The 27,839-nt window shown below is 39.6% G+C and overlaps 1 protein-coding gene across 3 annotated transcripts in view; it reads right to left on the bottom strand.

Annotated features, from left to right (window-relative positions):
- The window catches only part of pikfyve (phosphoinositide kinase, FYVE finger containing), a 105,654-nt gene extending 81,345 nt beyond the window's left edge, over positions 1-24,309 (bottom strand). For all 3 annotated transcript variants that reach the window (XM_059967046.1, XM_059967047.1, XM_059967048.1), the window contains exons 1-5: positions 24,176-24,309; positions 10,930-11,110; positions 10,288-10,482; positions 7,477-7,595; positions 3,903-4,074 (exon numbers count right to left, since the gene is read on the bottom strand). In XM_059967046.1, coding sequence (XP_059823029.1) covers positions 3,903-4,074; positions 7,477-7,595; positions 10,288-10,482; positions 10,930-11,101 — 658 coding nt within the window. In that variant the 5' untranslated portion in view covers positions 11,102-11,110; positions 24,176-24,309. The remainder of the gene's footprint in view (positions 1-3,902; positions 4,075-7,476; positions 7,596-10,287; positions 10,483-10,929; positions 11,111-24,175) is intronic.
- Between the last annotated feature and the right edge of the window lie 3,530 nt (positions 24,310-27,839).

Genomic DNA, 27,839 nt, shown 5'->3' with positions numbered 1-27,839 from the left:
CACTGTAACCTCTGACAACCCTCCAGACTACCCACAACACCCCCAACTTTTGTGTCATCAGCAAACTTACTAACCTATCTGTCTACTTCCTCATCCAGATCATTTATAAAAATCACAAAGAGGAGGGGTCCTAGAACAGATCCATGTAGAACACCACAGGTCACTGTCCTCCATGCAGAATACAAATCACCTATAACCACCTTCTGTGAGCACACCAGTTCTGGATCCACAAGCAAGGTCTCCTTGGATCGCATGCCTCCTTACTTTCAGCCTTGCATGGAGCACCTTATCAAATACATTACTAAAATTCATATACACTACATCCACTGCTCTACCTTCATCAGTGTGTTTTGTTACATCCTCAAAAAATTCAATCTGGCTCATAAAGCATGACCTGCCCTTGATAAAGCCATGCTCACTATCCCTAATCAGGTTATGTCTCTTCAGACGCTCATAAATCCTGCCTCTCAGGATCTTCAACACCTTGCCAACCACTGACGTCAGACTCACTGGGTTATCTATACTCCCTTTCTTGAACAAGGGAACAACATTTGCAATCCTCCAATCCTCTGGTTCTTTTCCCACCTTACTGATGATGAAAAGATCATTGTCAGAGGTTCAGCAATCTCCTCCTTCACTTCTCACAGTAGTCTGGAGTATACCTTGTATAACTTAGAGCAGATATACAGTTGAAGTCAGAAGTTTACATACACCTTAGCCAAATACATTTAAACTCAGTTTTAGGTTAGTATGTAAATCATGAATGAAATAATGTAATTCATTCTTTCTATTATTATTCTGACATTTCACATTCTTAACCTAAAGTAGAGATCCCAACTGACCTAAGACAGGGTATGTTTTCTAGGATTAAATGTCAGGAATTGTGAAAAACTGAGTTTGAATGTATTTGGCTAAGGTGTATGTAAACTTCTGATTGTAAATAAAAACCCCTATTTATACAAAATAAGGCTCCCAACTCCCTCTTGCAGAACACTGCAAGTCTTTGGAACTCTTCCTCAAAAGGACTGTAGAGGCAGTCTGAATTATTTTTAGGGTGGAGGTCAGTAGATTCTCAATAAGCAAGAGGCTTTAGTGTTACTAGTGGAAGTGGAGGGGGACAGGCAGGAATGTTGTGGCATTTACACTCAAATCAGTCTTTGTATTACTGTATGGCAAAGCAAATTCAAAGGATTGACTGGCTCAATATTTTCTTGTTTTTTAAAAATATGTTCATACTTACCCTCATTTCAAGCTAATCATAAGTGTATTCAAATTACCTATTTAAAAAGGTATTAACATAAGATACGTAGGTCAAACCAGTTTCTTGTAAAACTGTCCTACTCATGAGCTAAAATTTGACTTCATATTCTGGAAGAGTTGATACAAATGCAGGGAGAATAGAGCAAACATGAGGTTAGTGTAAGATTGACGAAATAATGGATGCTTCATGGGTAGCCCAAAGAACCTGCTTCTATGCTGCATGACAGTGGTCCCCAGCCACTGGGCTGCGGACCAGTATCAGGCCGCAAAGCATGTGCTACCGGGCTGCGAGGAAACAAAATGATTTGTTGATATGAAACGATATGAGTCAGCTGCACCTTTCCTCATTCCGTCACACCCACTGTTGAACTTGAACACACGTGAGGCCATTATGCACGCAAAGTCATCAGTCGCCTAAACGCAGTGACACCCTCGCGCCAGGGATCACTGGTTGGCCTCAGCGCAAGAAGTGCCGTTGATACTGGCCTGGAGCGCAGACAGATGGGCATTGCCTCTAAACCTGTTTAGCACACCGAATGTTCAAGGGAGACCCGGTGCTAAAATATTCGCAGATGACCTAATTCGGGCTCAGGGTTTCGTAAGTAGCAGAGCAGCTACCTCGCTGCGATCTACTGAAAATCATCTCTCGCACCAAACTTTTGTCGGCCAATACATCCTACCTACCTACAAGGGGGGCGGGCACGCGTCCTGTCGCACTTCTCGCCCGGTCAGTCGCTTTCTCCGGACTGTGACTGCTGCGGCCCCGGCACAGGGACCTCCAGCCCTTACCTTGTCCTCTCACTGGTGTGTTGCAATGATTTTAGATGTTCATACAAGGAAAATATGCGCTGTGTGCTTAATATCCAAATGTTACTTAAAATGTTATGATACTATTGACTTATAAGTGAGGTATAACTGACATCACTACATTCATGCAAGGAAAATATGCGCTGTGTGTTTAATATTAAATTTGTTAGATGAACCGTTTTAGAAATGAAATTGAGTGTATTAGCCACTTATAAGTGACTTATAGTTGACTTATCACCTATATTCTGGTCATGATTAACACCCCCGCTCCCCCTCCCCACCCCCCGTCAGCCGGTCCGCAAGAATATTGTCAATTAAACCGGTCCACGGCGCAAAAATGTTTGGTGACCCCTGCTGTATGACCCCATGCATTCTTCATAAGGATGAGCCAGTGTGCTGATATACATCAGAACAAATACCCCACTAAAATTTATAGTTACACACCTCATTTAATGTTACAGAATATCTTGAGGCTGTACAAGTCAATGCAGCTCAGCAAATGCAGACTTAAAACAGAATTTGGAGACTTAAAACATGTTATGACACATGCAATTAGTTTTGAATTCCCTCAAGTTTACCAAAGACACATCAAGATGCTAACTTTTATGTGTATGGAATTGAAATGAACAAGGAGTGACAGCTGGAGAGATGTCAACAAGGAACAAAAAGAAAGACTGAAACTTCATCTAATCCATCTGCAGTCAGATCCACAGCTGAAGGCAAAATGCATACATCAACAATGACAAAGGAAAAAAATAAGTTACAAAGACCTGGCTGCAAAGTAATTATTTAGTCAAATGGAAAGCATTAAGATAGAAACATCTTGGACTGAATGGGCAATAGCAATAAACAAATAGTGGGTCAGAGTTAAAGCACTTGCAGCCACAGTAAACAAACTTAAGCTTCAAATATTCTTGACATCAATACTGATAATGACCAAATGGTAGTGTAGATTGAAGGGAGATAATGTTCATTTAGTAACATCTGAAATGACCAACAATATTGGAGAATTGACTGTATGCTGTCCTCACCCATTCTCCATTGATCCCCAATCCCACACCAAAAAAATCTAATTCTATGTATGGCAAGATCTCCATTTAAAATATTTTTATTCTGATCAGTTACTTCACTCCATATATAATATAAATTTAAAGTTAATTATTGGCTCTTTGGTTATATTGTTTAACTCACCTTAATGTGTTGCTATCTCCCAATGTTCTACCCATTTGCTTAAACTGATCAATCTTGGCATATACCAGAGGATTTGATCTCTCACATTACACTCAATGGCCATTATCTAAAAATGTGTGGCCACTGAGTGTATGTTTGTGGTCTTCTGTTACTGTAGCCCATCTATTTCAAGGTTCAACACGTTTTGCGTTCAGAGATGCTCTCCTACACCCCCCCCCCATTGTAATACGTGGTTATTTGAGTTACTGTTACCCTACTGTCAGCTTGAACCAGTCTGACCATTCTCCTCCAACCTCTCTCATTAACAAGGCATTTTTGCCCACAGAACTGCTGCTCACTGGATGTTTTCTGCTTTTCGGTCCATTTTCTGTAAACTCTTAGAGACTGCTGTGTGTGAAGATCAGCAGTTTCTGAGATACTCAAACCACCCTGTCTGGCACCAACAATCATTCATTCCACGGTCAAAGTCACTTAGATTACATTTCTTCCACATTTTCATGTTTGGTCTGATAAACCGCTTGACCACGATTACATGCTTTTATGCATTGATTTGCTGTCACATGATCGGCTGATTAGATATTTACATTAACAAGCAGGTGTATCAAATAAAGTGGACACTGAATGTAGGTTTACTATTTGCCTACCTGCATAACCCATGAATTTCCCAGGAATTTCTTGATTGCAACAGCGACTACAGAAAATCTGCCCACATAAACGACAGTGGTGTCGACGCCTAAAAGTAGTAAACTTCTCACTGCAGTCATAACACTCTTTGCACTGACTGTCTGGCATCCAGTACTGCTTCAAGTCAGTATCCTATATTACAAAACATAGGTAACAGAGTTTAGTGATTCTTAAATACTACAAAGTATAGTGCAATCAGAATACAAGTGCACATTTTGTAAGTAAATCAATTCTGCATATACTTTCTTCTCATTGGGCAGCAATGTAAAGCATTTCCTAAAATGTTATCTCTTAAACTGGACTATTTATCTGTAATGTCCTATTCCTCCTTCAAGCAGCTTATGGTAGAAGCTTATTCAGACTCCACAAACTCTTTAATCACTGCTGGTCTTCCTTTTTTCCCCGCTTGGTTTTCCTTTCCTCCATCAACATTTAAAGGAGGTTAAGTAAAAATTCATGGTTTATCATTTCTTTTTCCTATGTCAAATAGACCAAGTTAGTTTGCCTTGACGAAGAGTCTCGGCCCAAAACACCAGCTGTTCATTTCCCTCCATAGAAGCTGCTTGGTCTTCTATGTTCCTCCAGCATTTTGTTATCTCAGTTATTAGCTTCCCCTTTCTTGGTATGTCTTAAAGGAAAGAAGCTGACACAATAACTGGACAACATTCAAATCTACTGAATTGTGCTAAATCTCCATCACCTCTACCCAACTCACCAGAACAGCCAGATGGGCTCTCAGTCTCCCATCTCAATTGACTGACAGACAAAATTCAATACCTTCAGTGCTTACCTCAAGAGAAAAATGTTATTCTAAGTCAAATAGTACACCTCACAGATTTACAACACACATTTTTAGCTGGCAATGCAGGCAACTTTAAACAGAAATCCAGATGAAAGAAGGCAGTATAGACTTGACAGATCAAACTGCCTCATTTCATGGAATAAGCATACTATGTGTGTAAGAGTGAAAGCAAAAACCTTTTATCTAAAATATTATCACTAAACATGATGAAGTCTGCAGATGTTGGAAATCCAGAGCAACCCACACAAAACGCTGGAGAAACTCAGCAGGTCAGGAAGCATCTCTGGAGAGGAATAAACGTTTCAGGCCGAGACCATTATTCAGGAGTGAGAAGGAAGGGGGAAGATGCCTGAAATAAAAGGTCGGGGAGGGGAAGGAGGATAGCTGGAAGGTGACAAGTGAAGCCAGGTTGGTGGGAAAGGTAAAGGGCTGGAGAAGAAAGAATCTGATAGGAACGGAGACTAGACCACAGGAGAAACCGAAGGAGGAGTGGACCCATAGGGATGTAATTGGCAGCAAAAGGGTAAAAGGTCAGAATGGAGAAGGAATAGAGGAAGAGGACGAGGGGGAATTTGTTTACCAGAAGGGAAAGAAAAATCGATATTCATGCCATCAGGTTGGAGGCTGCCTAGATTAAATATAAGGTGTTGCTCCTCCACCATGATGGTGGCCTCTTCTTGGTACAAAAGGAAGCCCTGGACAAGCATGTCGGACATTTTAAAACGTTTGACCACCAGGAAGTCACACTTGTGGCAGATGGAGTAGAGGTACTTGATGAAGAGGTCCCCCAATTTGCTACAGGTCTTGACGATGTAGAGGAGGCCACATCAGGAGCACCAGACGCAACAGGCAAGCCCAGCAGATTCACAGGTGAAGTGTTGCCTTAACTGGAAGGACTGCCTGGAGCACTGAATGGGGTGAAGGAGGTGGTGTATGCTCAGGTGTAGCATTTAAGCCACTTATAACCGTATAACCATACAACAATTACAGCACGGAAACAAGACCATCTCGGCCCTTCTAATCCATGCCAAATGCTTACTCTCACCTAATCCCACTGACCCGCACTCAGCCTATAACCCTCCATTCCTTTCCTGTCCATATACCTATCTAATTTTGCTTTAAATGACAATACCAAACCTTCCTCTACCACTTCTACTGGAAGCTCATTCCACACAGCTGCCACTCTCTGTAAAGAAATTCCCCCTCATGTTACCCTTAAACTTTTGCCCCCTAATGCTCAACTCATGTCCTCTTGTTTGAATCTCCTACTCTCAATGGAAAAAGCCTATCCACATCAACTCTATCCCCCTGATAATTTTAAATACCTCTATCAAGTTCCCCCTCAACCTTCTATGCTCCAAAGAATAAAGACCTAACTTGTTCAACCTTCCCCTGTAACTTAGGTGCTGAAACCCAGGAAACATTCTAGTAAATCGTCTCTGTACTCTCTCTAATTTGTGGACATCTTTCCTATAATTCAGTGACCAGAACTGTACACAATACTCCAAATTTGGCCTTACCAATGCCTTGAACAATTTTAACATTGCATCCCAATTCCTATACTCAATGCTCTGATTTATAAAGGTCAACATACCAAAAGCTTTCTTCACCACCCTATCCACACGACATTCCACCTTCAGGGAACTATACACCATTATTCCTAGATTACTCTGTTCTACTGCATTCTTCAATGCCCTACCATTTACCATGTATGTCCTTTTTGGATTATTCCTACCAAAAAGTAGCTCCTCACACTTATCAGCATTAAACTCCATCTGCCATTGCTCAGCCCACTCTTCTAACTGGCCTAAATCTCTCTGCAAACTTTGAAAACCTACTTCATTATCCACAACGCCACCTACCTTAGTATCATCTGCATACTTACTAATCCAATTTACCACCCCATCATCCAGATCATTAATGTATATGACAAACAACACTGGACCCAGTATAGATCCCTGAGGCACACCACTAGTCACCAGCCTCCAAAATGACAAACAGTTATCCACCACTACTCTCTGGCATCTCCCATCCAGCCACTGTTGAATCCATTTTACTACTTCAATATTAATACCTAATAATTGAACCTTCCTAACTAACCTTCCGTGCGGAACCTTGTCAAAGGCCTTACTGAAGTCCATATAGACAACATCCACTGCTTTACCCTCGTCAACTTTCCTCGTAACCTCTTCAAAAAATTCAATAAGATTTGTCAAACATGACCTTCCATGCACAAATCCATGTTGACTGTTCCTAATCAGACCCTGACTTGCACACTAAAATCTTGGTTCTCATTGAAAATTTGGCTAAAATAAAATTCCCCTTTGTTAGAAGATTTAGTTGTAAAATGTTTTGCGGTACTTACAAATCTCATAACATTAAACCAATGTAGAATACAATTAAGTCTTCTTCACTCCTTTTTGGAATAATCCTGCATAAATGAGATTCCCTCAGACAGTTGTTCTCTCTTCCCACCCCCAACACCACCCCCCCTCCCAAGTTAGCAGCAATGAATCATCCCTTGATTATTTTATGGAAATCTTTTGCCTACTTTATCTTTAGTCAAATTGGTGACAAGCTTAATTTGACAGAACCTTACTATGTTTGAAGTGTCTTACAAGTTGCAATTTGATCCTTTCTAAAATCCTCACATATCTCACCTTACTGTAGCTATCCCTACTTGTTCAACTTGCTTGATTTTATTTTAATTCCTTAATGACTGTGTACTATACCTGGCTTTTGCCCTCCATTATTTCTTTCAAACGCTTCAAAACTGTAGTCAGGCTCCTCAGTTGTACTGCTGTTCGAGGATCATGGCCACCCATAGAAACATCTGGTTTCCTATGACCATCTGGTTAATAAAAACAAAACCAATCTTAAACATAACATGTTGCAACAGGAAGCACATTATTTGGATTATACCACATTATTATTTTGCAATGCGAATTGATTAGGAGTTGAATGCTTTGCTTTTTTCCCCCTTCATTATAACCAATCCAGAACATAAGCCAGTCTTTCTTTTAACAAAATGGAGATGGGACTTAAGTCAGTGGTCTTGCTAGCAATTGATGACAAAACCATAAGATAGCTGCCCACATAAAAGAAAACTTGCAAGCAAGGACTACAAGACCAGTTTTAGGTTAAATACCCATTAGACAAGTGGAAACGGTGCTCTTTCATTCTCTTTCACCCTCAACATTACAATGTTAACCATTAGAATCTGTAACCAAGATGCATGTTTACTATAAATTAGAAACCATAACATTGTAAGCCTTTCAATACAATATGAAAATGAAGTTTGAAGGCACTTCTAAGTACAAGTAAAACTTCTGCAGATTTGCTGCTACACTCAGGTGGGCTGATCCTTCGTGAAGCTCCTGTCTGAAGAGTTTTTGCACCACATTACATGGCAGCAAGGTGAGGCAGAATAAGCCTTGCTAATGAAAAGCCCCTGATTCAGCCAATTGTCCATCTTGCCAAATGTGCATTCTAAATACAATTGGGAAGCATTCAATAGCTATTTTTTTAAACGAATAAAACATTTAAGAATGAGTGCCACCTATCAAAACCCAATTCAAGAATATGATCTCACCTTGTTCGGCTGCAGAAGATTGTGGGAGGAGTATACTTCTGCTAGAGTAAAACCAAAGTGACCAAGAGGATAAACTGTTAACAAATGTATCTGGTTATCATCTGAAGAGAGACAACTCCCGTCCTGTATCCTGCCTGCTGTGGACCAAACTCCCGTCTCCTTTTCAGTTTTGACTTCGCTTCTCTTCCCACAGATGCAGCCTGACTTAGTTTCTTTAGCAATTTCCTGTATCCTGTCACTCAGACTTAACCAGTATAGAAACAGGCCTTCCAGCCCACCATGCCTCTGCAAATTATCATTCCTATCTACACCAATCCTGCTTGCCTGCATTAATTCGATATACCTCTTTGCCTTCCTCAGTACAGTAACTGTCCAGATACATCTTAAATATTATAAATGTTTGCACCTCCATTTCTGGCAGCACACTCCAGATACTAACAACTTCTGGTGTGAAAAAATGTACCCTTCTGAATCCCTTTAAATTTCCACCATCTTACGTTAAATCTATGCCCTCTAGTTTTAGATCTCTCAATTATACGGAAAGGTTTCTCACAATCCACTCACCTATGCCCCTCTAGACCCAAACTTCATTTATTTCTTAACTGCATCAACTAAAATCCATAAAATAATTTAAATTTGCTGTTTGTTTGTCTACAACTGTTCATGATCTTTATGCTGTCAGCACATTGCTGCTATCTTTGAAACTGTGAAAAATATTTTAAAATTCATTTTAGTTTGATGATGTCATATATTTAAAATTTTTTCCCCCATGTTCTATCATGTGGCTTCTTGATAAAAATGGGCAAATTTTGCTATAAACTTCAGTTATGCTAAGAAAAGGCCTGCAGCAGAGCAACTTCAGTTTTTCCACTTGAAAGCTTTTTATGTTTGAGGAACTAGAAGTGCATTTGGTTTCACTTACCAGATGGCTTCAAAGGTATGAAAAAAAGCCATTTGAATTTTGCAGTAATGATGTTAGTTTGGTACGTGCATAGAAATTCCAAGTGTTAATTTAACAGGCATAAGCAATGATACAGATACATTAATTACTATTTAAATACTATTCCAGTAACCAACATGGTAACGCTGTCTGACAATTTTCTAACTGCTGTAGTTAGATAATTGTAGCTTTACTTCAAATATGATTATCCTTACACAACCCATATCACTTAAATTATACCCAAAAGGAAAATTTTATAATCTTTTCTACCAGCAGTGAAAGAGTCAAAATCCCAGGGAATGCATCCTAATCATTGCTAAATACAGAAAAAATATTTTGTTGTTAACATACAGTTGAAATTTATAGCACATACGCGCACTGTGGTAATGAAACACAGAGCAGTGGAATGCATGGTCTGGCATTACAAATTTGTGTTGGACATTCATTATACTTGCACTAGAAACTGCAGTTGTAGAAATTAGAATCTTTGCAATGTCCTGAATCAAGAACAAGAAAATTAATGACCTGTTTTAACCAATCACATACATAAAAAGTAAAATAAAGGGGAAGATAAATGAATCAGAATTAAGATTAATGTTAAATAAGAAAAATCAATAATTAAAATCGGAAGGAAGGAGTGTTCACAGATGAACAATTTAACTTCTGCATCAAAAGCGTACACCTCAATGAGATCTAACTTTTCATGATGTTAATAATAAACAGAAATACAGCTATGAAACTGCATTCAACTGCAGCAATGTATAAAGTGAATAGGTTGATACAGTCGCTTTATAGCATTTGTTTTGTTATCAGCGTATTTATATAACCCTTTAAAGAAAATCTTGAGAAAATGGTTGAAGCATTAGTACTGCTTTCAAGTAATAAAAATGCATTTACCAAACGTTATTCATAACTTTAAAACACAATGTGAAATGATTATGTACAAGTGCTTTTAGGTAATTTTAATGCTTGTAAAAATAATAAAGTTAAATCACTAACTGTTCTCTTTACCTGCACCTTGAGCTTTGACCATTGATGCACTGGATGCTCTCCGAGTGTTTTCTGCAACACATTGTTTTTTGTAGGCTGGTGGCGTCCTTAAATATGCTTGTCCATCATTTTGGTGGTTAGACCAATTTGCTCCTGTAACTTGTGGTTCATTTTGGGGTAGTTCTGGCCTGTATGAAGAGTTGGGTCTCCCATCATCTGACATTGGATGATAACATAGTTCATTTTACAGTCTTTCCAAAAACATATTTAAAATAACAACTCACATTTTACGATGTATGTAAAGAGTTACAGAGAACTGTTTCTAAAGCAAGATATACAGTACATCAAGATCTTTAAGATTATGCAACAAAGGTGTTTAGTTTTGTTTCTCTTCTTTTGTAATTCCTATCCTGAATTGCTTGATCAATTTACTCTTCTCTCCAATATTTTAAGGTGAATCATCTCCAATAATCAGGATTGATCTGTGTCATGATACCAACAGAATTTACTGTTCAATTACAAAACATATCGAGAGTTTAATCAATGAGCATTAGAACTGAACTGTAATATGAAATATACTTAGTCTCTAATAAATAATTTATAATACACAAACATAAGCTGTTAGCACTTCACTTGTTTTTCAGAAATTGATCCATTTCTCACCTTTGCTGAAACGGAAGAGGCTCACAAAGGAGCTATAGGCTGATTTGAAAGGAGGTTCATCTTGATCTGGAGTCAGAGGCTTAAAATGGGTGAGACGTGATGGGCTAGTGGGAGAGCGAGATTGTTCATTCCCGGGATCCAGAGCTGATGTGCTCTTCTCCTCTGCTGCCATCTGATATGCCTGGAAAAAGAAATAAAAAGGAAAATCCAACTAAAATTAAAAATTAGAGAATAAACTTTCAATTGCCACATCAGCTGTGACTTGGTACTTTGTGGGTCAAATTTTGATTCAGATACAAATCTCAGTAATCAATCCAGTATAACACTGAAAATTGCTTGCATAGCAAACAAAATAATTAACATATGATAAACAGAGCTAAGCGATCCCACAAGCAGCTCACTGCCTGTTCTCAACAATGGTGGTGCCCAGCCCATCAGTACAAAAGAGAAAATTAAAGAACTTGCAAGAATCTTCATTCAGAAGTATCAAGTAGATGACGCAACTTGGCATTCTCCAGTCATCCCCAGCATAAGATACAAGCCTTCGACCAATTCAGTTCACTTCTTGTAACAATTGGATATAGCAATATCTATGGCCCCTGACATACTAATTAAGACTTGTGCCTCTGCACTTGCCACACCTTTGACCATGCTGTTCTGGTACCATATTGGCATCTTTCTGCAATGTGGAAAGTCACTGATAAGTGTTACAGTACAGCAACAATGACTATAGAATTGAGACAAGTTTTTTTTATAAACAAATAAACATTTATTTAAACTCTGCTCAATAAAAATGAAAAGTAAACAAACGACTAACTTAACCAGAAGTTAACTACTATACGGCAACTCGAACAGTTCTTAAAGCGATAAATGCGAACACAGTTCTTAAAGTGACAAATGCGAAAGTCCAAATGATTTAACAGTCAATTAGGAGAGACTTTCCTCAAGTAATGAATTCTCGACAATGTGACGTTACTGCTGATCCCAGCCGAAATATGCCTTGCCTGAAGGATTCATGATGAAAGAAACAAAAACGGCTTGAAGAAACTGACCGTTTCTTAGGCGAATAACACTGCGCCCAACCCTTTCTGCTCTTACAATGCAGGGGCTATCTCGGATGCAGGTTACTATTTCCGGAACAAAGATCCAATAAGGTCAACCCTGTATTAAACCGCCGACGACACCAACTTTACTCAATTGTCCTGGTTTCCGTACTTTGGTAAATCTTCACTCTCCAATACTTAGACTTCAAGATTAAATCGAAGATATATCAAACATAACTGGCAGCAATTCTCAAACCTGTTAGCACAACGACAATGTACCTTACAGTAAGAATTCAACCTCCACTTTAAAACAAAACTGCGTCAGGAAACCAAATACGCAGCATAATGGAGCAACGGACAACTTAAATGACGTCCCAACAAAAACTTCTGTGTCACAGCAGGCTTTCTCCATTTTATACCTGTTGTTAAAGCCCATCACATGACCTCACACTAGTGGGGAAATTACATCATGTGACCTCACACTGGCAGGAATATACATGATGTGAACTCACACTGGCGGGAAAATACATCATCCCACCATCACAAGACCACAAAATCTTGCTCACCAGATACTCAATTACATCATGGTCATGAGACAGTCACAAGATACTCACAAGGTATGTAACATAAGTCCTATCCACAAGCAGACAAATCTAATCCACCCTTTACTGCCCCATTTGCCCACCTCAATTATCCTTTGCAACATCTTGATAATCGAGAATGGGATCTAACAACAATCTGCTCACTGAAGTTCAGTTTCGGTTCTGCTAAATTCACTGAGCTCCTGACCTCATAACAGACTTAGCTTAAATATGAATAAAACAGCTGAGCTCCAGAGGTGAAATGAAAGCCTTGACATCAAAGCCACTTTTGATTTGAGTGTGTTATGAAGGAGCTCTGGCTAAACTGAAATCAATGGAAAATGGGGGAAACTCTCTACTGAGTGGAACCATGCTGAGCACAGAGGAAGAGGAAGTGGTGTTTGGAGGTTAATCATCTCAGCCACAGGGTGTCATTGTAGGAGCTCCTTAAGATAATATCCTGGACCCAATTACCTTCAGCTGTTTCACCTATAGACTTCCTTCGATCATGTCAGAAGTTGGGATGGTTGCTGACAACTGCAGTGTTCAGCACCATTTGCTTTGGCAGCCTGAAGTTTCCATATTCTTCAAGCAAACTTTAATACGCCACTGCCCAAGAAGAATGCGATAACTTGTCTTAATGACTATCGTCCAGTAGCACTTACATCCACTGAGATGAAGTGCTTTGAGGCTGGTGATGAAACGTATCCACTCCAGCCTGAGAAGTGACTTGGATCCACTCCAATTTCCAGGCTCTTCACTTAACCCTGGAACATCTGAACAGCGAAGGTGCATAAATCAGGATGCTCTTCATCGATGACAGCTTGGTACTCAACATCATCATCCCCTCAAAAATAATCAACAAGCTTCATGACCTTAGCCTCAATACCACCAAGTGATTTCTTCACTTGCAGACCCCAGTCAGTTTGAATGGCAAATTCATCTCCTCCACAATTTCCATCAGCACCGATGCACCACAAGGCTGCGTGCTCAGCTCCAATGCCATATTTAAGTTTGCCGATGACACCACTGTCACTGGCTGAATCAAAAGTGGTGACAAATCAGCATATAGGAGGGAGACTGGAAATCTAGCTGAGCGTTGCCACAACAACAACCTGTCTCTCAATGTCAGTAAGATCAAGGAGCAGATTATCCACTTCAGGATGAGGAAACTGCAGGTCCCTGAGCCAGTCCTCATTGGGGGATCAGAGGTGGAGACGGTCAGCAATCTTAAATTCCTGATTGTTATCACTTCAGAGTATCTGCCCTCGGCCCAGCACATTAAGTGCAATGATGAAGAAAGAACAGCAGCGCCTCTACTTTCTTAAAAGTTTGCGAAGATTCAGCATGACATCTAAAACTTAGACAAATTTCTTTGATGTGTGGTGGAGAGTACATTGACTGGTTACATCACAACCTGGTATGAAACATTACTGCCTTTGAACAGAAAAGCCTATAAAAAGTAGTGGATGCAGCCCAGTTCATCACAGGTAACACCTTCCCCACCATTGAGCACCTGTACACAAAGCACTGTCGCAAGAAAGCAGCATCCATCATCGGGGGCCTCTTCAATTCAGGTCACACTCTCTTCTCGTTGCTGCCATCAGGAAGGTGGCATAGGTGCCTCACAACCCACACTACCAAGTTCAGGAACAGTTATTACCTCTCAGCCATTAGGCCCTTGAACCAAAGGGGACAGATAATTTCACACAACCTCACTCGCAGTGAACTGTTCATTGTACCTATGGACTTACTTTCAAGGACTCTTCATCTCATATTCTCAATAATTACTGCTTTTTTATTTTATTTTTGTATTTGCACAGTTTACTGTCCTTTGCACATTGGTTGTTTGTCCATACTGTTGGGTGCAGTCTTTCATTGATTCGATTGTGTTTCATAGATTTACTCTGTATGCTTGCAAGAAAATGAATCTCAGGGTTGTATATAGTGACATATATACACTTTGAAATAGATTTACTTTGAACTTCAAGTCAGGAGTATGCTGGCATTCCTCTCCCATGACTTAATCTGCACGTTATAGCCTTCCATGTCTGATTCAAGCTATCATACACATGCCTCAGCCTCAGCCCTCCCTCTAACCTTTCTGTAGTGGTCACCTGCTCTCAGTCTCGATACAGGGTCTCAATCCAAAATGTCAACTGTCCATTTTCCTCCATTGATGTTGTCTTACTTGCATCTGTAGACTCTTTTTTCTCTCGTTTTCCTCTTTCTCAGTTCTGATAAAAAGTTCTGAACCTGAAATGTTTAATGTTTCTCTTTCTTAATATACTAACTGACCTAATGAGGATTTCCAATATTTTCTGTTTCAAATTTGTCACCTGAAGCTCCTTTGATTCTCTAAAATTTAACCAACCTTGATACATTTAATGGATATAAAATTATTAGCTCTTTGCAAACCAAAATAAAAAGGAAAATCTAGAGTACCATGGTAGAACTCATAGGTTAGTCTGCTACCAACTCAACCGTGCAGGTCATAAATACTCAGGGTCCTTCAGAATTCCTTCAAAGATCTCAGCAAGATTGGCATCAGGAATACTGTAAACTAGATTCAGAACATCTAGTTTAAGTGTGCAGGATAAAGGAGTGATGGGGATGGGTTGGGGGTAGGGGACAGAGCTGTAGTTTTAGTGGTGACAGGGACCTCCCTTGAATAGATCTGAAGTTGATAATTTCCTGGCCATGGATCACAGACATTTAAAAAAAACATGTAGGTTCAATTTGATGAATCAAACTATATCTAAATCTCTCAGCCCCATTCTATGCAATTCCCTCACTCACATATCTGTTCCCATTCTGCTCTCCCCAAAACTTTGCTTAAAATCTACACTTTGACCATAATTCCTTCTCCTTTGTTTCAAAGCCCATTGTCCTTGCACCCCTCAAGTGCCTTATGCCTTCAACATACATCAATCTTTTCAACAAGAAGTCAATGATTTCTTGAAAAGGAGAAATCTCTAAGAGATGCTTGAGAAGCAAGAGAATTTAATTGAACAAAGTGGTTCGCACAGACAGAAATACCTGGGATGACTAAATAGTTATGGAGAGATACAGTATGGAAACAGGCTATTTAGCTTAGTAGATGCAAGCCACTTTGTACTCACTTTACCATAATTCTTGTCTACATTCCCATCAACTCCCCCCAGATACTTACACACAGAGGTTTGTAGATGAGAGTAGAACCCACCAACCTGCACATTTTGGGACACTGTTAGTAACTAGCTCATCTATTAGGCTACATCCACACTACACCAGATAAATCCGTAACCGAAGCTTTTTCTCTTCCTTTTTACTCTTTGTCCACACTAAAATGGCATTTTCATCCCCTGAAACTGGAGATTTTCAGAAACACTCTCCAGGGTGTGTAATTTTGAAAACGCCACTTGGGCAGATCAGTGTGGACAGGGTAACCGGAGAAATCTGAAAACGCTGTCATGACTTGTCAGAACAGATTGTGACGGCAGCATGCTATTTCATTGTTTTCTTGAAGGCAACCTAACAATTTCAGAACAGACAGCAACGAGACTGAAGCCAGCAGAGTGAGAAGTGTACTCACCAAATACTTTGACCTATAACTTACTGAATAAATAAGAATACTCATTTTGCCCTGTTTTCTGTCCTTGCTCGTATGAAGGTGGTTTACCTATTTATGCAAGTACTTCTCTGACAATAGATGTGTAACAGCCTAATGTGACACTGTATGGAAATACAAGATAATACTGAAGCAGACATGTTTTATACATTTAACAAGGGGCTTTATTAATGCAACAGAGTTCATCAGCTTTTCAATGTTCGTCATCAGCCGGGTCATACTGTCCATGAACTCCCTGTCGGTTGCCTCCATTTGCTCCAGTGTTTGTTTTTCTTTTACTTTTAAGTCCCCCTGCATAGAGCCAACAGCTGTCCATCTTTTAAGTTTTTCTAGTCTGTAACTGAACAAACACGCACCATCCTTCACAGCGAGATTCGACACTAAACATGTTGCTTGTTTTCGGTAGATGTGTCCAGAGCACGCGCAGAAGGAGGAAATTCACTGTAATATCTGTTTCAACGTGGACAGAGATATTTTTAAAAACGCATAGTGTGGACGCCTATCGTATTTATTAGAAACTGGTGTTTTCAAAATTATCCGATCTGGTGTGGACATAGCCTTAGAAACTAAAGTGGTCAAAATGAGAATTTACAAACTCCACACAGGCAGCCCTGAAGATAAGAATTAAACCCAGGTCACTTAACCTGTGAGTCAGCAGCTCTTTAAACTGCTTCACTGTGCCACCCATCCATGTACCAAAATCTTTTATCATCTATGAGCCCTTTCATTGTTGACAGTCAATGCTGTAACGCACAAGAACAAGGGCTGCTTGGATAAGGCAACATAAATGCACGCTTTTGATGCTAATAATGAATCCCATTCAGCTCCAAATACCTCCAAATACAAAAGGAAGTTCTTTAATCTGGAGAGAGTTGTGCAAATGCAAATTACACAATTCCCCAGAAGCCACACAAGAACAAAGGATTCAAAAGAATGTGTTGTTTATGTCAGATGAAAGACAAAAATGGCTTGAGTGCAACCAAGGCCCTGGCATTGATTTGCTGGGCTGAAAAGTCTGTTTCTTGATTCCTAGTTTCAGTACCTTTGGAAAAGAAAATGCAGAATTAAGAGTCATGGCATATACTTTACTTTGTTCACAAGTGGAAAAAATTTGCACAAGTCAGTATCCATGATTATGACAATTCAAATTACAGTAGGCCCTCCTTATCCGCGAGGGATTGGTTCCAGGACCTTCCCCCCCCCCCCCCCCCCACGGATACCAAAAAAACACAGATGCTCAAGTCCCTTATATAAAATGGCATAGTATTTGCATATAACCTATGCACATCCTCCTGTATACTTTAAATCATCTCTACATTATTTATAATACTGGATAGATATCTGATGGATAGGGGAATCAAGGGATATGGGGACAAGGCAGGGACTGGGTATTGATAGTGAATGATCAGCCATGATCTCAGAATGGCGGTGCAGACTTGAGGGGCCGAATGGTCTACTTCTGCACCTATTGTCTATTGTCTATAATACCTAATACAATGTAAATGCTATGTAATTAATTGTTTAGGGAACTAATTGTATTGTTTAGGGAATAATGACAAGAAAAAGAAGTCTGTACATGTTCAGTACAGACGCAACCATCATGGCTCTTCTGGGAACGCTGATGCTGCCTCGGTGGCTTTGGAGGAAGCTCAATAATACTAACGTCAGGATCTGTGGAGGTTGAGGGCTGAGAACCACTTCGTCAAGCGACATGCCACTTCTCAAAAGATCTATGATTTCTACTTTCTCGGCGAGAGACAGCACTTTAAGAGATAACTCTTAGCCTTTGAGGAATTGCTTTGACCACTTAACTACTTTTTAGGAGCCATACTTTCACAGAAACAAAGTAGTGACCAAACAAGATGTGAAGCAAACAATGCTCAAACAAGTGCTGGAGAGAGAACTTCCGGGTTTTCCCAATCCGCGCATGTAGATCCCGCAGATAAGGAGGGACGACTGTACTCAACTAGCACACAAACAATGTCAGAATGAACAATTCTATAAAAATGACGCAGTAATTGACAGTCAGTTGGGGAACCTTACATCCCACCGACAAATTAGCAGAAGAGATTTAAATAGGACGTTTAAAAGATTATCTCATTTCTTTTGACCAACTGAAACTGATGCTTTTGTAAAGATTATTACGAAGCAAAATAACAACAGCATAATATGTTAAAACTGCTATGATTGCCCCCGTCTATATCCATGGTTGTTAGTTTTAATGCTAGTGAAACAAAAGAACATTTCAATTCAACTTTTAATTAGGCCATTGATGTCAATTTCATAAATATTAAATGTATGACTAGTATCTTCCCAATTAATAAAACCATAAAACTGAACTGAGCAAGGAATGGTGTTTTGCATAGTAATTACATAACCAAAGTTAATTTCTCCAAATACAAGACAAAGAAGCTTCTCTGAGACTAATTCTGTCATTCCTTTAAACATACATTTTTTTTAAAAAGCACATTTTCAGGGTTTACAACAATTCCATTGACAGCAAGACAAACTGCATCCCATCAAAACTGAAAGGATCCATATTAATCTACCTGATGCAGATGCATCTGTCTAAGACAATATTGATAGGAGTAACCACCACACACTTCTGTGGCGATGAAATCCTGTCCACTCATTGAAAATACATATCATGTCATATGCACTACCATCTGCATTAAATGGGGGAGATTACAAACAAATCTATTTACTCAAAACTGGGCATGCATGAGATGCTGCAAGCCAGCAGCAGAACTATTCTCAACAATAAGTCTAAAACCTCATGGCACAGAGCATCTCCAACTCTACCATCAGCATCAAACCAAGGGATCAACTCCAATTATATGAAGAGTGTAGGAGGGCATGCCAGGTAGAGTTCCAAACATATCTCTGGATTAGAAATCAACCTAGTGAAGCTACTAGACAGCAGTTCTTGTATAATCGAACAGCATAAACAGACAGAATAAGCAATCTCGCAATCAACGAGAAGGTCTAAGCTCTGCAGTACTGGTATATCCAGTCATGAATGGTGGTGATAATAAACATCTCATTCAAAGAGCAGTTTCCACAAATACCCCTATTTTCAATGCTGAGGGAGCACAGTACATCCTCGTGAAAGAGAAAGCTGAAGTACTGTATGTGCAAGTTTCACTCCACATGATATCAAGAAACTGGATACAGCAAAGGCCACAGGCACTGCCAACAACTGACAATGCTACTTCTGCTCCAGAACCTGCTGCACCGCTTGACCATGTTCTTCCAGTCCAGCTTCAAACCTACAGCCTACCCAATAATGTGAAAAATTGACCAGGTATGTCCAGTCCACAAGAAGCAGGACAAATTCAACCAAGCCAATCACTATCCCATGAGTCTACCCTCAATTATTAGTAAAGTGATGGAAAAAATAACTGATAATGCTATCAAAAACAACTACATCCCTTCAACCATTCAGTTCTTGAACTAATTGGCACAACAATAATCACTACAGTTCAGCAACACCACAATCACTTTGATCATTTGCACAAAAATGGACTTTTTTTTGTTCTAATGGGTCTCCTTTCTTGTTAAGATTGTTTATGTTTTTCTTCCGATTGTGCTTATATGATGCTTTGTGCCGATGATATTGCTTCAAGTAAAGCTTTTCATTGCACCTGTGCATATGGCAACAAAGTTGATTTTAACTTTGAAGAGGTGCTTATTTTGCAACAGAAGCTCGGTTTTGGTTCCAAAAATCAGTCACCTCCTGACCTCATTACAGCCTTAATTCAAAGTGGATGACCTGAAGTGAGAGTAACTGTCTTTGACCTCAAGGCAACATATGATCGAGAATGGCATCAAGGAGCCCTGGCTCAACGAAACATATAATCTTGACTTGGAAATGTATCGGCACTCTGTCACTGTTATTGGATCAAAATCCAAGAGCTCTCTCCCTAATGCCCGCAACTCAAAGACTACAGCAGTTTTAAGTGGCAGCTTACCTCTACCTTCTGAAAAGCAACTAGGGGTAGGCAGGTACACGCTGGCTCAGCCTACAAAGCGCACATTGTCGAACATTTCCTTCAGCAGAATTAAGTCTAATAGACCTGCCTACAATTTGAACTCCTTTGCACTCAATTTTATATATAAATTGCACAAAAAATTGTAAACCCATCTTGAAGAATATATTTCCTACTGAATACACATGCCATATGAAATTGGCTCAGACACCTTGTGATTCCCCTCAATGCAGGATTCACTTTCCCATGCCAGTTTGTACATATTGTGATGCTCTAAAGTGCAGACTCATTTTAATTACTTACTTGTTAAAGTAGAAAAAACTTCATAAATACGTATCAGCAAAAAGGCTGTACATAACACAGAGTAAACTTTATGAACTAAAATGATCCATCTCCTGCTACATTGAGTAAAAAACATATCTATTTAATTATATTTTTAAAAATCAATACTAACAACCATCCGCAAAGGACAAGGAACATATGGAACTGATGTTGGTGCTGATTAGTCTTTTCTATGTTCAAAGACAGGATGGTGGGTCTCCCCTGCATGACCAATGCAACATTGCCACTACCCTTTTTTCTCACATTCACAACAGCCTTAATATTGACTCACCATTGTGAAAATGGTATCTAGTGTCACTGTCAAACATGCAAATCAAGTTCTAGCAAACTATGGGGAAAATGATTCTTAGAGGCTTTTCATTTTGCATTAGCATTAAAGATAGCACCTACTAAATGCATCAAAAATTTTCTAAGTACAATTTCCAGCCAATAGTCTTTCAAACTACAGGAAAGGGAAACACAGCAAAGGCACAAAACATGCATTTTCCTTCATATCTCATGATTGCCAATTACACTGCACTAAAGAATCACTGACCCAATTAATGCGATCTTGGCTCCCAAGCAGAGGAAACACAATGCAGTTACTCAGAAAGAGTATGGTTGTTAAAGTCTGGGAACCTTACACTAACTATTTCTGAAGATGTCTTTAAAAAGTGCATTAAATGATTCATTTCTATTCCATAAGATCCTGAACTCTATTTTCAGATCCCACATTTTAAAATGTTCTAGTTTTCTTCTGAACCATGCTGTTTCAGAACTTTATAATTACCTTCACCCACAGAGGTACAGTAAATCAGTAACATTTCTCTCCAATCAATCTAACCACCATCCTGCACCTAATTCAGTATCATAAAGCAATGTTAGATTTTCCAGCCTGTTTTATGGAGCATTAAAATTCCAAATATGAAAAATTGATGTAGAACCAGTTTATTCTAAGTAAACAACACAACAACTGCCAATATCTGCTGTGGGATACACCATTTAAATGTCTATGCCAACAGACCAAATGCAACATCTTCTTCAATCTAATTAGTTAGTGAAACATATTTCTGTTCTATTCAAAATAGTGTCTGTCACACCATTCTGGTTTCCCATAAAGTAACACTACATCAATGATGTGAAAATTTAATACAACAAACTAAAAATACCGAACCCAGTTCTTGCCTAATATCTACATCTGATTATGCAAAGCTGTACCATTTAAGAAATGCTCTAAAACAGGCTTACTTGGACAGCAACTCTCTTCCATATAATCTCCACACAAATTGCAGTAATAATATTCAGTTTGACTATTAACTTTATTCTAAATCTGAATCTGTTCAATTAAACACATTAAAAAGCCTTGGTTTAATGATGAATGATTGGATTAGGTTCAAGAAAATAAAAATATGAAACTACTTCCTGAATTTCCCTTTTCTTTTCCAGAAATCTAAGTTAATTTACAAGTTAATTTTCCAATCAACATTTTTCTTTTATACAAAGGTGTCTATTCAACTACCACCTGAACAACTACTGCAATACAAGACTACTGGGTACGATCAAAAATAAAGAAGTGAATTTCCAAGAGAAAGTTCATGCTTTAAATGTATTTACCTGAACAAATATAATCATTAAGCAATTTTACTAATCCCAGACAAATTGAAGGTTGCATATAAAATTCAGGTTGCTGGTTCATTGAAAATAATTTTTCTTCCCCACTATTTATTTCCCACTTCAATTTTCAAAATTAACAGTATCTTGCTTTTCTACAATACTTACTCTGGTAGGTAGGGCTATTTGAATGAACCAAAGTTATTAATATTCAAGAGGTACTACTTCAAGTAGCACAATGGCTGGGAGACTCAAAATGATTAAACTTGCTGGCATGAGCGCTGCATGCTTCATGAGCATTCAAAAGGATGCTGTTATTACATTTAAATCAGATTCATCACGACTCGGGAATCCATACCAGTCAAGTTATGCTGGTGAGTTTTCCGTAAGCAAGATTTCTGAGGATAAAGACTTCCCTTAACTCAGGACTAGTTGTGCTTTGAACTAGATCTCCAAAACCAGATCTCCAGCACCCAAAACTAGACACAGACAAGTAATTAACTGAGGAGCAACAAAGCTTTTTAAGGACTGCATGGTATTTATTCATGATTGTGCATTTCACTGCAGTACATTGCAGGAGTTTGTGTGTACTTTGAAAGAACAGTGTGAAGTGTACACTTGAAGCTTCTTTTGACATTGGACGAATGGAAATGGAAGAAACACAGTTCATTTCATTCAGTAGACAAATCAACATCTTCAATATGCTTAATAAAACACCAATCCACTCCAAACCACACATTGTTATTATATGAAGAGGTATTATCAACTCCATTTACTAAATCTTAATATCTGGCTGCTGTATGTTTCTTTTTTCAAAATTCTGAAAATACGTTGTTTATTTACAACCACCTCCACCATAAGCAAAAACTGCATTTTTGGAACATATCATTGACATACGAGATAGGACAAACTTGGGTTGTTTTCTCTGGAGCAGTGAAGGCCGAGGGGAAACGAGGGAATATGTACAGAGAGTGCTGGGTACCTGGAATGCATTGCTTGGATTGGTGATTGAGAAAGATCCATTAGGGACATTTTAAGAGATGCTTAGTAGGTACATAAAAGTAAGGGAAATGAAAGGATATAGACATCATGTAGGTAGAAGAGAATACTTTAGTTGGCCATTTGATTACTGATTGGTTTGTCATAACATTGTGGGCCAAAGGGCCTGTTCTTGTACTGTACTATACTATTCATAGTATGTTCTGTAGCAGTCCACATTAGAGATAGCACATAATCTAACAGTGCTAAACAAAACTCTGTCCCCTAATTTATGCTGTGAATTTGACCATGAAGTTCACATGAACGGAAGTTTCTTATTTCTTTCAGATTGTTACTGCGGAGTTCTGTGGGTTTGGAGGTTCCGAAGAAACCAACTTCGTTTGCCTTTTCACTGGCAGATGTCTATTAAAGTGAGATATTTTAGTCTGGGGAGCTAGAGGGAACGCAAAGGGAATCTTTGGATTTGAAGCCCATGGAAACCATCCCTATTACAGCAAAAGTAATGAAAACTGATCTGCTGTGTCCAAGCATATTAAGCAGTTAAAACAACGGGAACTACAGATGTTCGATGCCCTAAATTAAAAAAAAAACAGAATGTAAGATCATAGAGAGAGAGAGAAATAGCCCGATCACTTAGAACGCTTTGGTTTTTATTTCAGACCAAGCAGCCATGATACCTCCAAAACATAAGAGATGGCATTAGAAACTGGCTTTTAAAAGGCACTGCCGCCAAGACGAGAAGGCGGAGTAACAGATCATGAGACTGGTCGTTCTCTCATCATAGCATCCTGGAATGGCATATCTGAAAACGCAAAGCTTCATGCCAGTGATGATTTGATCCGCCGTGAGGTTTGGGCGGGGCGCTGTGCGAGGACTGCAAACCCCAAACGAGATCTCCGGTACAAAGATCAGCGAGAGAACAAAAAGTTCAAGGGCAGGAAAAGCATAGGTAGCAGAGTGAACACACAAAGGCCTCGCACACAGGGCATCTTGTGCAGCCACAACAGCAGCCATCGGCATCAACAATCCCTCCCGGTCCAGCGCTCTCAGGGCCCGAACCCGAGCCCGAGCCCGCGCCCCTGCAGAGCTCACCTCTCGCCCGGCTCCACACCGAGCGACGGACACGCTGTCGCAGGGCGGCGAGTCAAGACATTATTCAGTCCGCTGCGGCCCAGGTTGTCACTTCTCCGCCCACACCCACTCCAGCCGCTCCGACCAATGACGGTCCTCCCACAGTGCGCGCCCGCGGCCCCGGGCTGCCGCTGTACCCGCGCGGCCGCTCCGGCGTGCACGCGCGCGGGATTTCCCGCCCACGCAGAGATGTTGATGCTGTTCTTCTCGTAGAGTGAATTTCTGTTGCATTTTAGGGAAGGGAACTCGCTTAAAAGAAGTGCGAGTTCTCAAAACGCACATATTAGAAATAGTATAAAATAAAACGTTGGGAACACCCAACAGATTTTAAGACATAGGAACAGAATAAGGCCGTTCAGCCCATCGAGTCCACTCCGCCATTTCATCATGGCTGATCCCAGATCCCATTCAACCACATACACCTGCCTTCTCACCATTTTCCTTGATGCCCCGATGAATCAGGAATCTATCAACTTCTGTCTTAAATATAAGTATATTAAATATACTTTAATATGTTGTCCCACATAGTCTAGTGTAGCTTTGTATTGTTTCATATGGCACCAATGTCCTAGAGGAAAGTTGTTTTGTTTTTACTGTGTACTGTACCAGCAGTGTATGGTCGAAATGACAACAAAAAATGACTTGACTCGGCTTCCACTGTAGTCTGCCTTTCCCTATAACCCTTAATTCCCACATTATGCGAGAACCTTTTTGACATTGTATTAAATACTGAGATAGCCTCTACTGCTTCACTGAGCAGAGAATTCCACCGATTCACCACCCTCTGGGAAAAGCAATTCCTCCTCATCTCCACCCTAAATCTACTCCTCCTCCAAATCTTGAGGCTATGTCCCCTAGTTCTAATCTCACCTAATAGTGCAAACAACTTTCCTGCCTCTATCTTATCTGTCCCTTTCATAATTGTATATGTTTCTATAAGATCCCCTCTCATTCTTCTGAATTCCAGCAAGTACAGTCACAAGCGATTCAATCTCTCCTCATAGTCTAACCCCCTAATCTCTGGAATCAACCTGGTGAACCTCCTCTGCATCACCTCCAAAGCCAGTATATCCTTCCTCAAGTAAGGAGGCCAGAACTGCGTGGACTACACCAGGTGCAGCCTCACCAGCATCCAGAACAGTTGCCGCATAACCTCCCTGCTCTTAAATTCAATCCCAACATCCCATTTGCCTTCTTGATAGCTTGCTGCACCTGCAAACCAACCTTTTGTGACTCATGCACAAGCAGATCTCTTTCTGAGATATCGGGCTGAAAACTGTTGACAATACTCCAAGTGCAGCCTGACTAGCGTCTATAAAGCTTCAGCATTGTTTCCTTGCTTTTATATTCTACTCCTCATGAAATAAATGCCAACATTGCATTTGCTTTCTTTACCACAGACTCAACCTGTAAATTAACCTTCTGGGAATCTTGCATGAGGACTCCTAAGTCCCTTTGCATCTCAGATGTTTGAATTTTCTCCCCATTTTGATAATAGTCTGCACTATTGTTCCTTTTACCAAAATACATTATCATACATTTTCCAACACTGTATTCCATCTGCCACTTTTTTGCCTATTCTTCTAAATTGTCTAAGTCCTGCTGCAATTGCATTGCTTCCTCAGCACAACCTACCCCTCCACCTATCTTAATATCGTCTGCAAACTTTGCCACAAAGCCATCAATTCCACTAGCTAAATTATTGACAAACAATACAAAAAGTAGCAGTCCCAATATTGACCCCTGAGGAACCCCACTAGTCACTGGCGGCCAACCAGAAAAGGCCCCATTTATCCAAAGTAGCAGATCGAGTAGCAATTGTGGAAGAGACAGTAATTCGTCAAATAGGTCATGCATTTTTTTTGGAAAAGGAAAGTCAAGTTTATTGTCACATGGCAACATGCACAAAACACTGGAGGAGCTCGGCAGGCAGACAACATTTATGGAAAAGAGTAAACAGTTGACATTTCGGACTAAGACCCTTCATCAGGAGCATCTTTTCCATGGATCAAGACGTACAAAAAAGCTGGATGAATTCAGCAGGTCGGGCAGCATCCGTTGAAAGGAGCAGTCAACATTTTGGGTCAAGACCCTTTGTCAGGACTTTCCATGGATGCTGCCTGACTTGCTGAGTTTCTCCAGCATTTTGTGTGTGTTGCATCTGCAGATTTTCTCATGTTTATGTGAAATGTTTGAAAAAGCTTATGGTATCACAAGCAGATGGCATCATATAAGCATTGTTCACAAGAAAAAAAACATAAATATGAATTATATATCAATTTTACAAGATCAGAACAGTCCATTTTAATGCAAAGTGATCAATATGGTTATAATCATGTTAAACTAAAGTGAATAGCTTTTATTGATTGGTTCAGGAACCAAATGGTTGAAGGGAAATAGCTGTTCCTGAATGTGGTGGTGTGGAACTACAGCAGGGGCTCTTATCTTTGTTTATGCCATGGACCCCTTTGACAGTCCATTGAATCCTCTGGGTGTCATCTCAGAATAATGTGTTCAAATATATAAAGTAAAATACATAGGATTACAAAATAAACCAGTTATATTGAAATGATAAAAAAACAAAATTTGTGATATAGTAATATATGTGTTTCTTTACTAATGCATTAAATACATTTAAAATATAGGCAAGTTAAAATTAAGTTTTGTTTTTTAAAGTTATCAGTGTGGAGGATGGTGTTGCTTAGCTTGGATAAGAACATTAAACTGTGGGGTGGTCTTTGACAGAGCAACATGCATGTCATGGTGGAGATCCAATTGATTAAGATTTTTTTGTTTTTGATGCACTGTCAATAACTCTCGGAGACGTGAGGCAAGATATCGGCTTTTATTGGCTGGAAGAAAGAACAAGCAGCAGTTGACCACCACAGAACATCCTGGAGACTGTGTCTCCAATCGTCTTTATACCGGGGTCCGTGGGAGGAGCCACAGGAGCAGTCAGCGGGGGGCATGTCCAGACAGGTATATGTAGTTCACCACAGTTTTAATGGGTAAAAGCATTGAAAATCCTGATTCACAAAGATGTGCTTTTGCAAAGGGAGTTAAAGCTTCCATAGCTTGCTTTACAAAGCGAGAATAGGCTTCTCTAAGGAACACCAGAAATCTCCAAGGCTTTTGTGTTAAACCTTAATTGTAGTAAGTTTTTTGTCTAAGATCAATGAACTCATCTTTGGCTAGATCAAATTCTTCAACACAGTTTGTACTGGAAAGAAAAGAATCGCGGACCCATAGTTTAACTTTGATGCCATCAGGAAGGAAACAACCTTTGAAAGTGTTCTGAAGTGTTTCCAGGTGTACACAAATGTCTCTATTCAAAGAAATTGACAGAGAATTTTGTATCTCAACTCCGTCTTGGTAAGGTACTTCCTCCAGCAGTGGAAAATTTGCAAAGATATCAGCCTGTACTCTCTTCTTCCATATCGGGAGTTTAGCCAAGAAAGCCTGTAATGTTTCAGTAGCATCCGTATTGGTGACTTCAAGGTCGTGAATTGAAAGATTTATTTCATTCATATGGTTAAAACATCTGCCAGGAAAGCCAACTCATGGATACAATCCCTTTTTTCAAACTGTTCCAAAAGTGGGTTTTCTTTTTCTTCAGGAGAATGTG

This window comes from Hypanus sabinus, chromosome 4 (genome assembly GCF_030144855.1).
Source record: "Hypanus sabinus isolate sHypSab1 chromosome 4, sHypSab1.hap1, whole genome shotgun sequence".
NCBI classification, from domain to species: Eukaryota; Metazoa; Chordata; class Chondrichthyes; order Myliobatiformes; family Dasyatidae; genus Hypanus; species Hypanus sabinus.
Note: the sequence above shows the minus strand (reverse complement) of the source record. Positions and strands in the feature narration are given on the sequence as shown.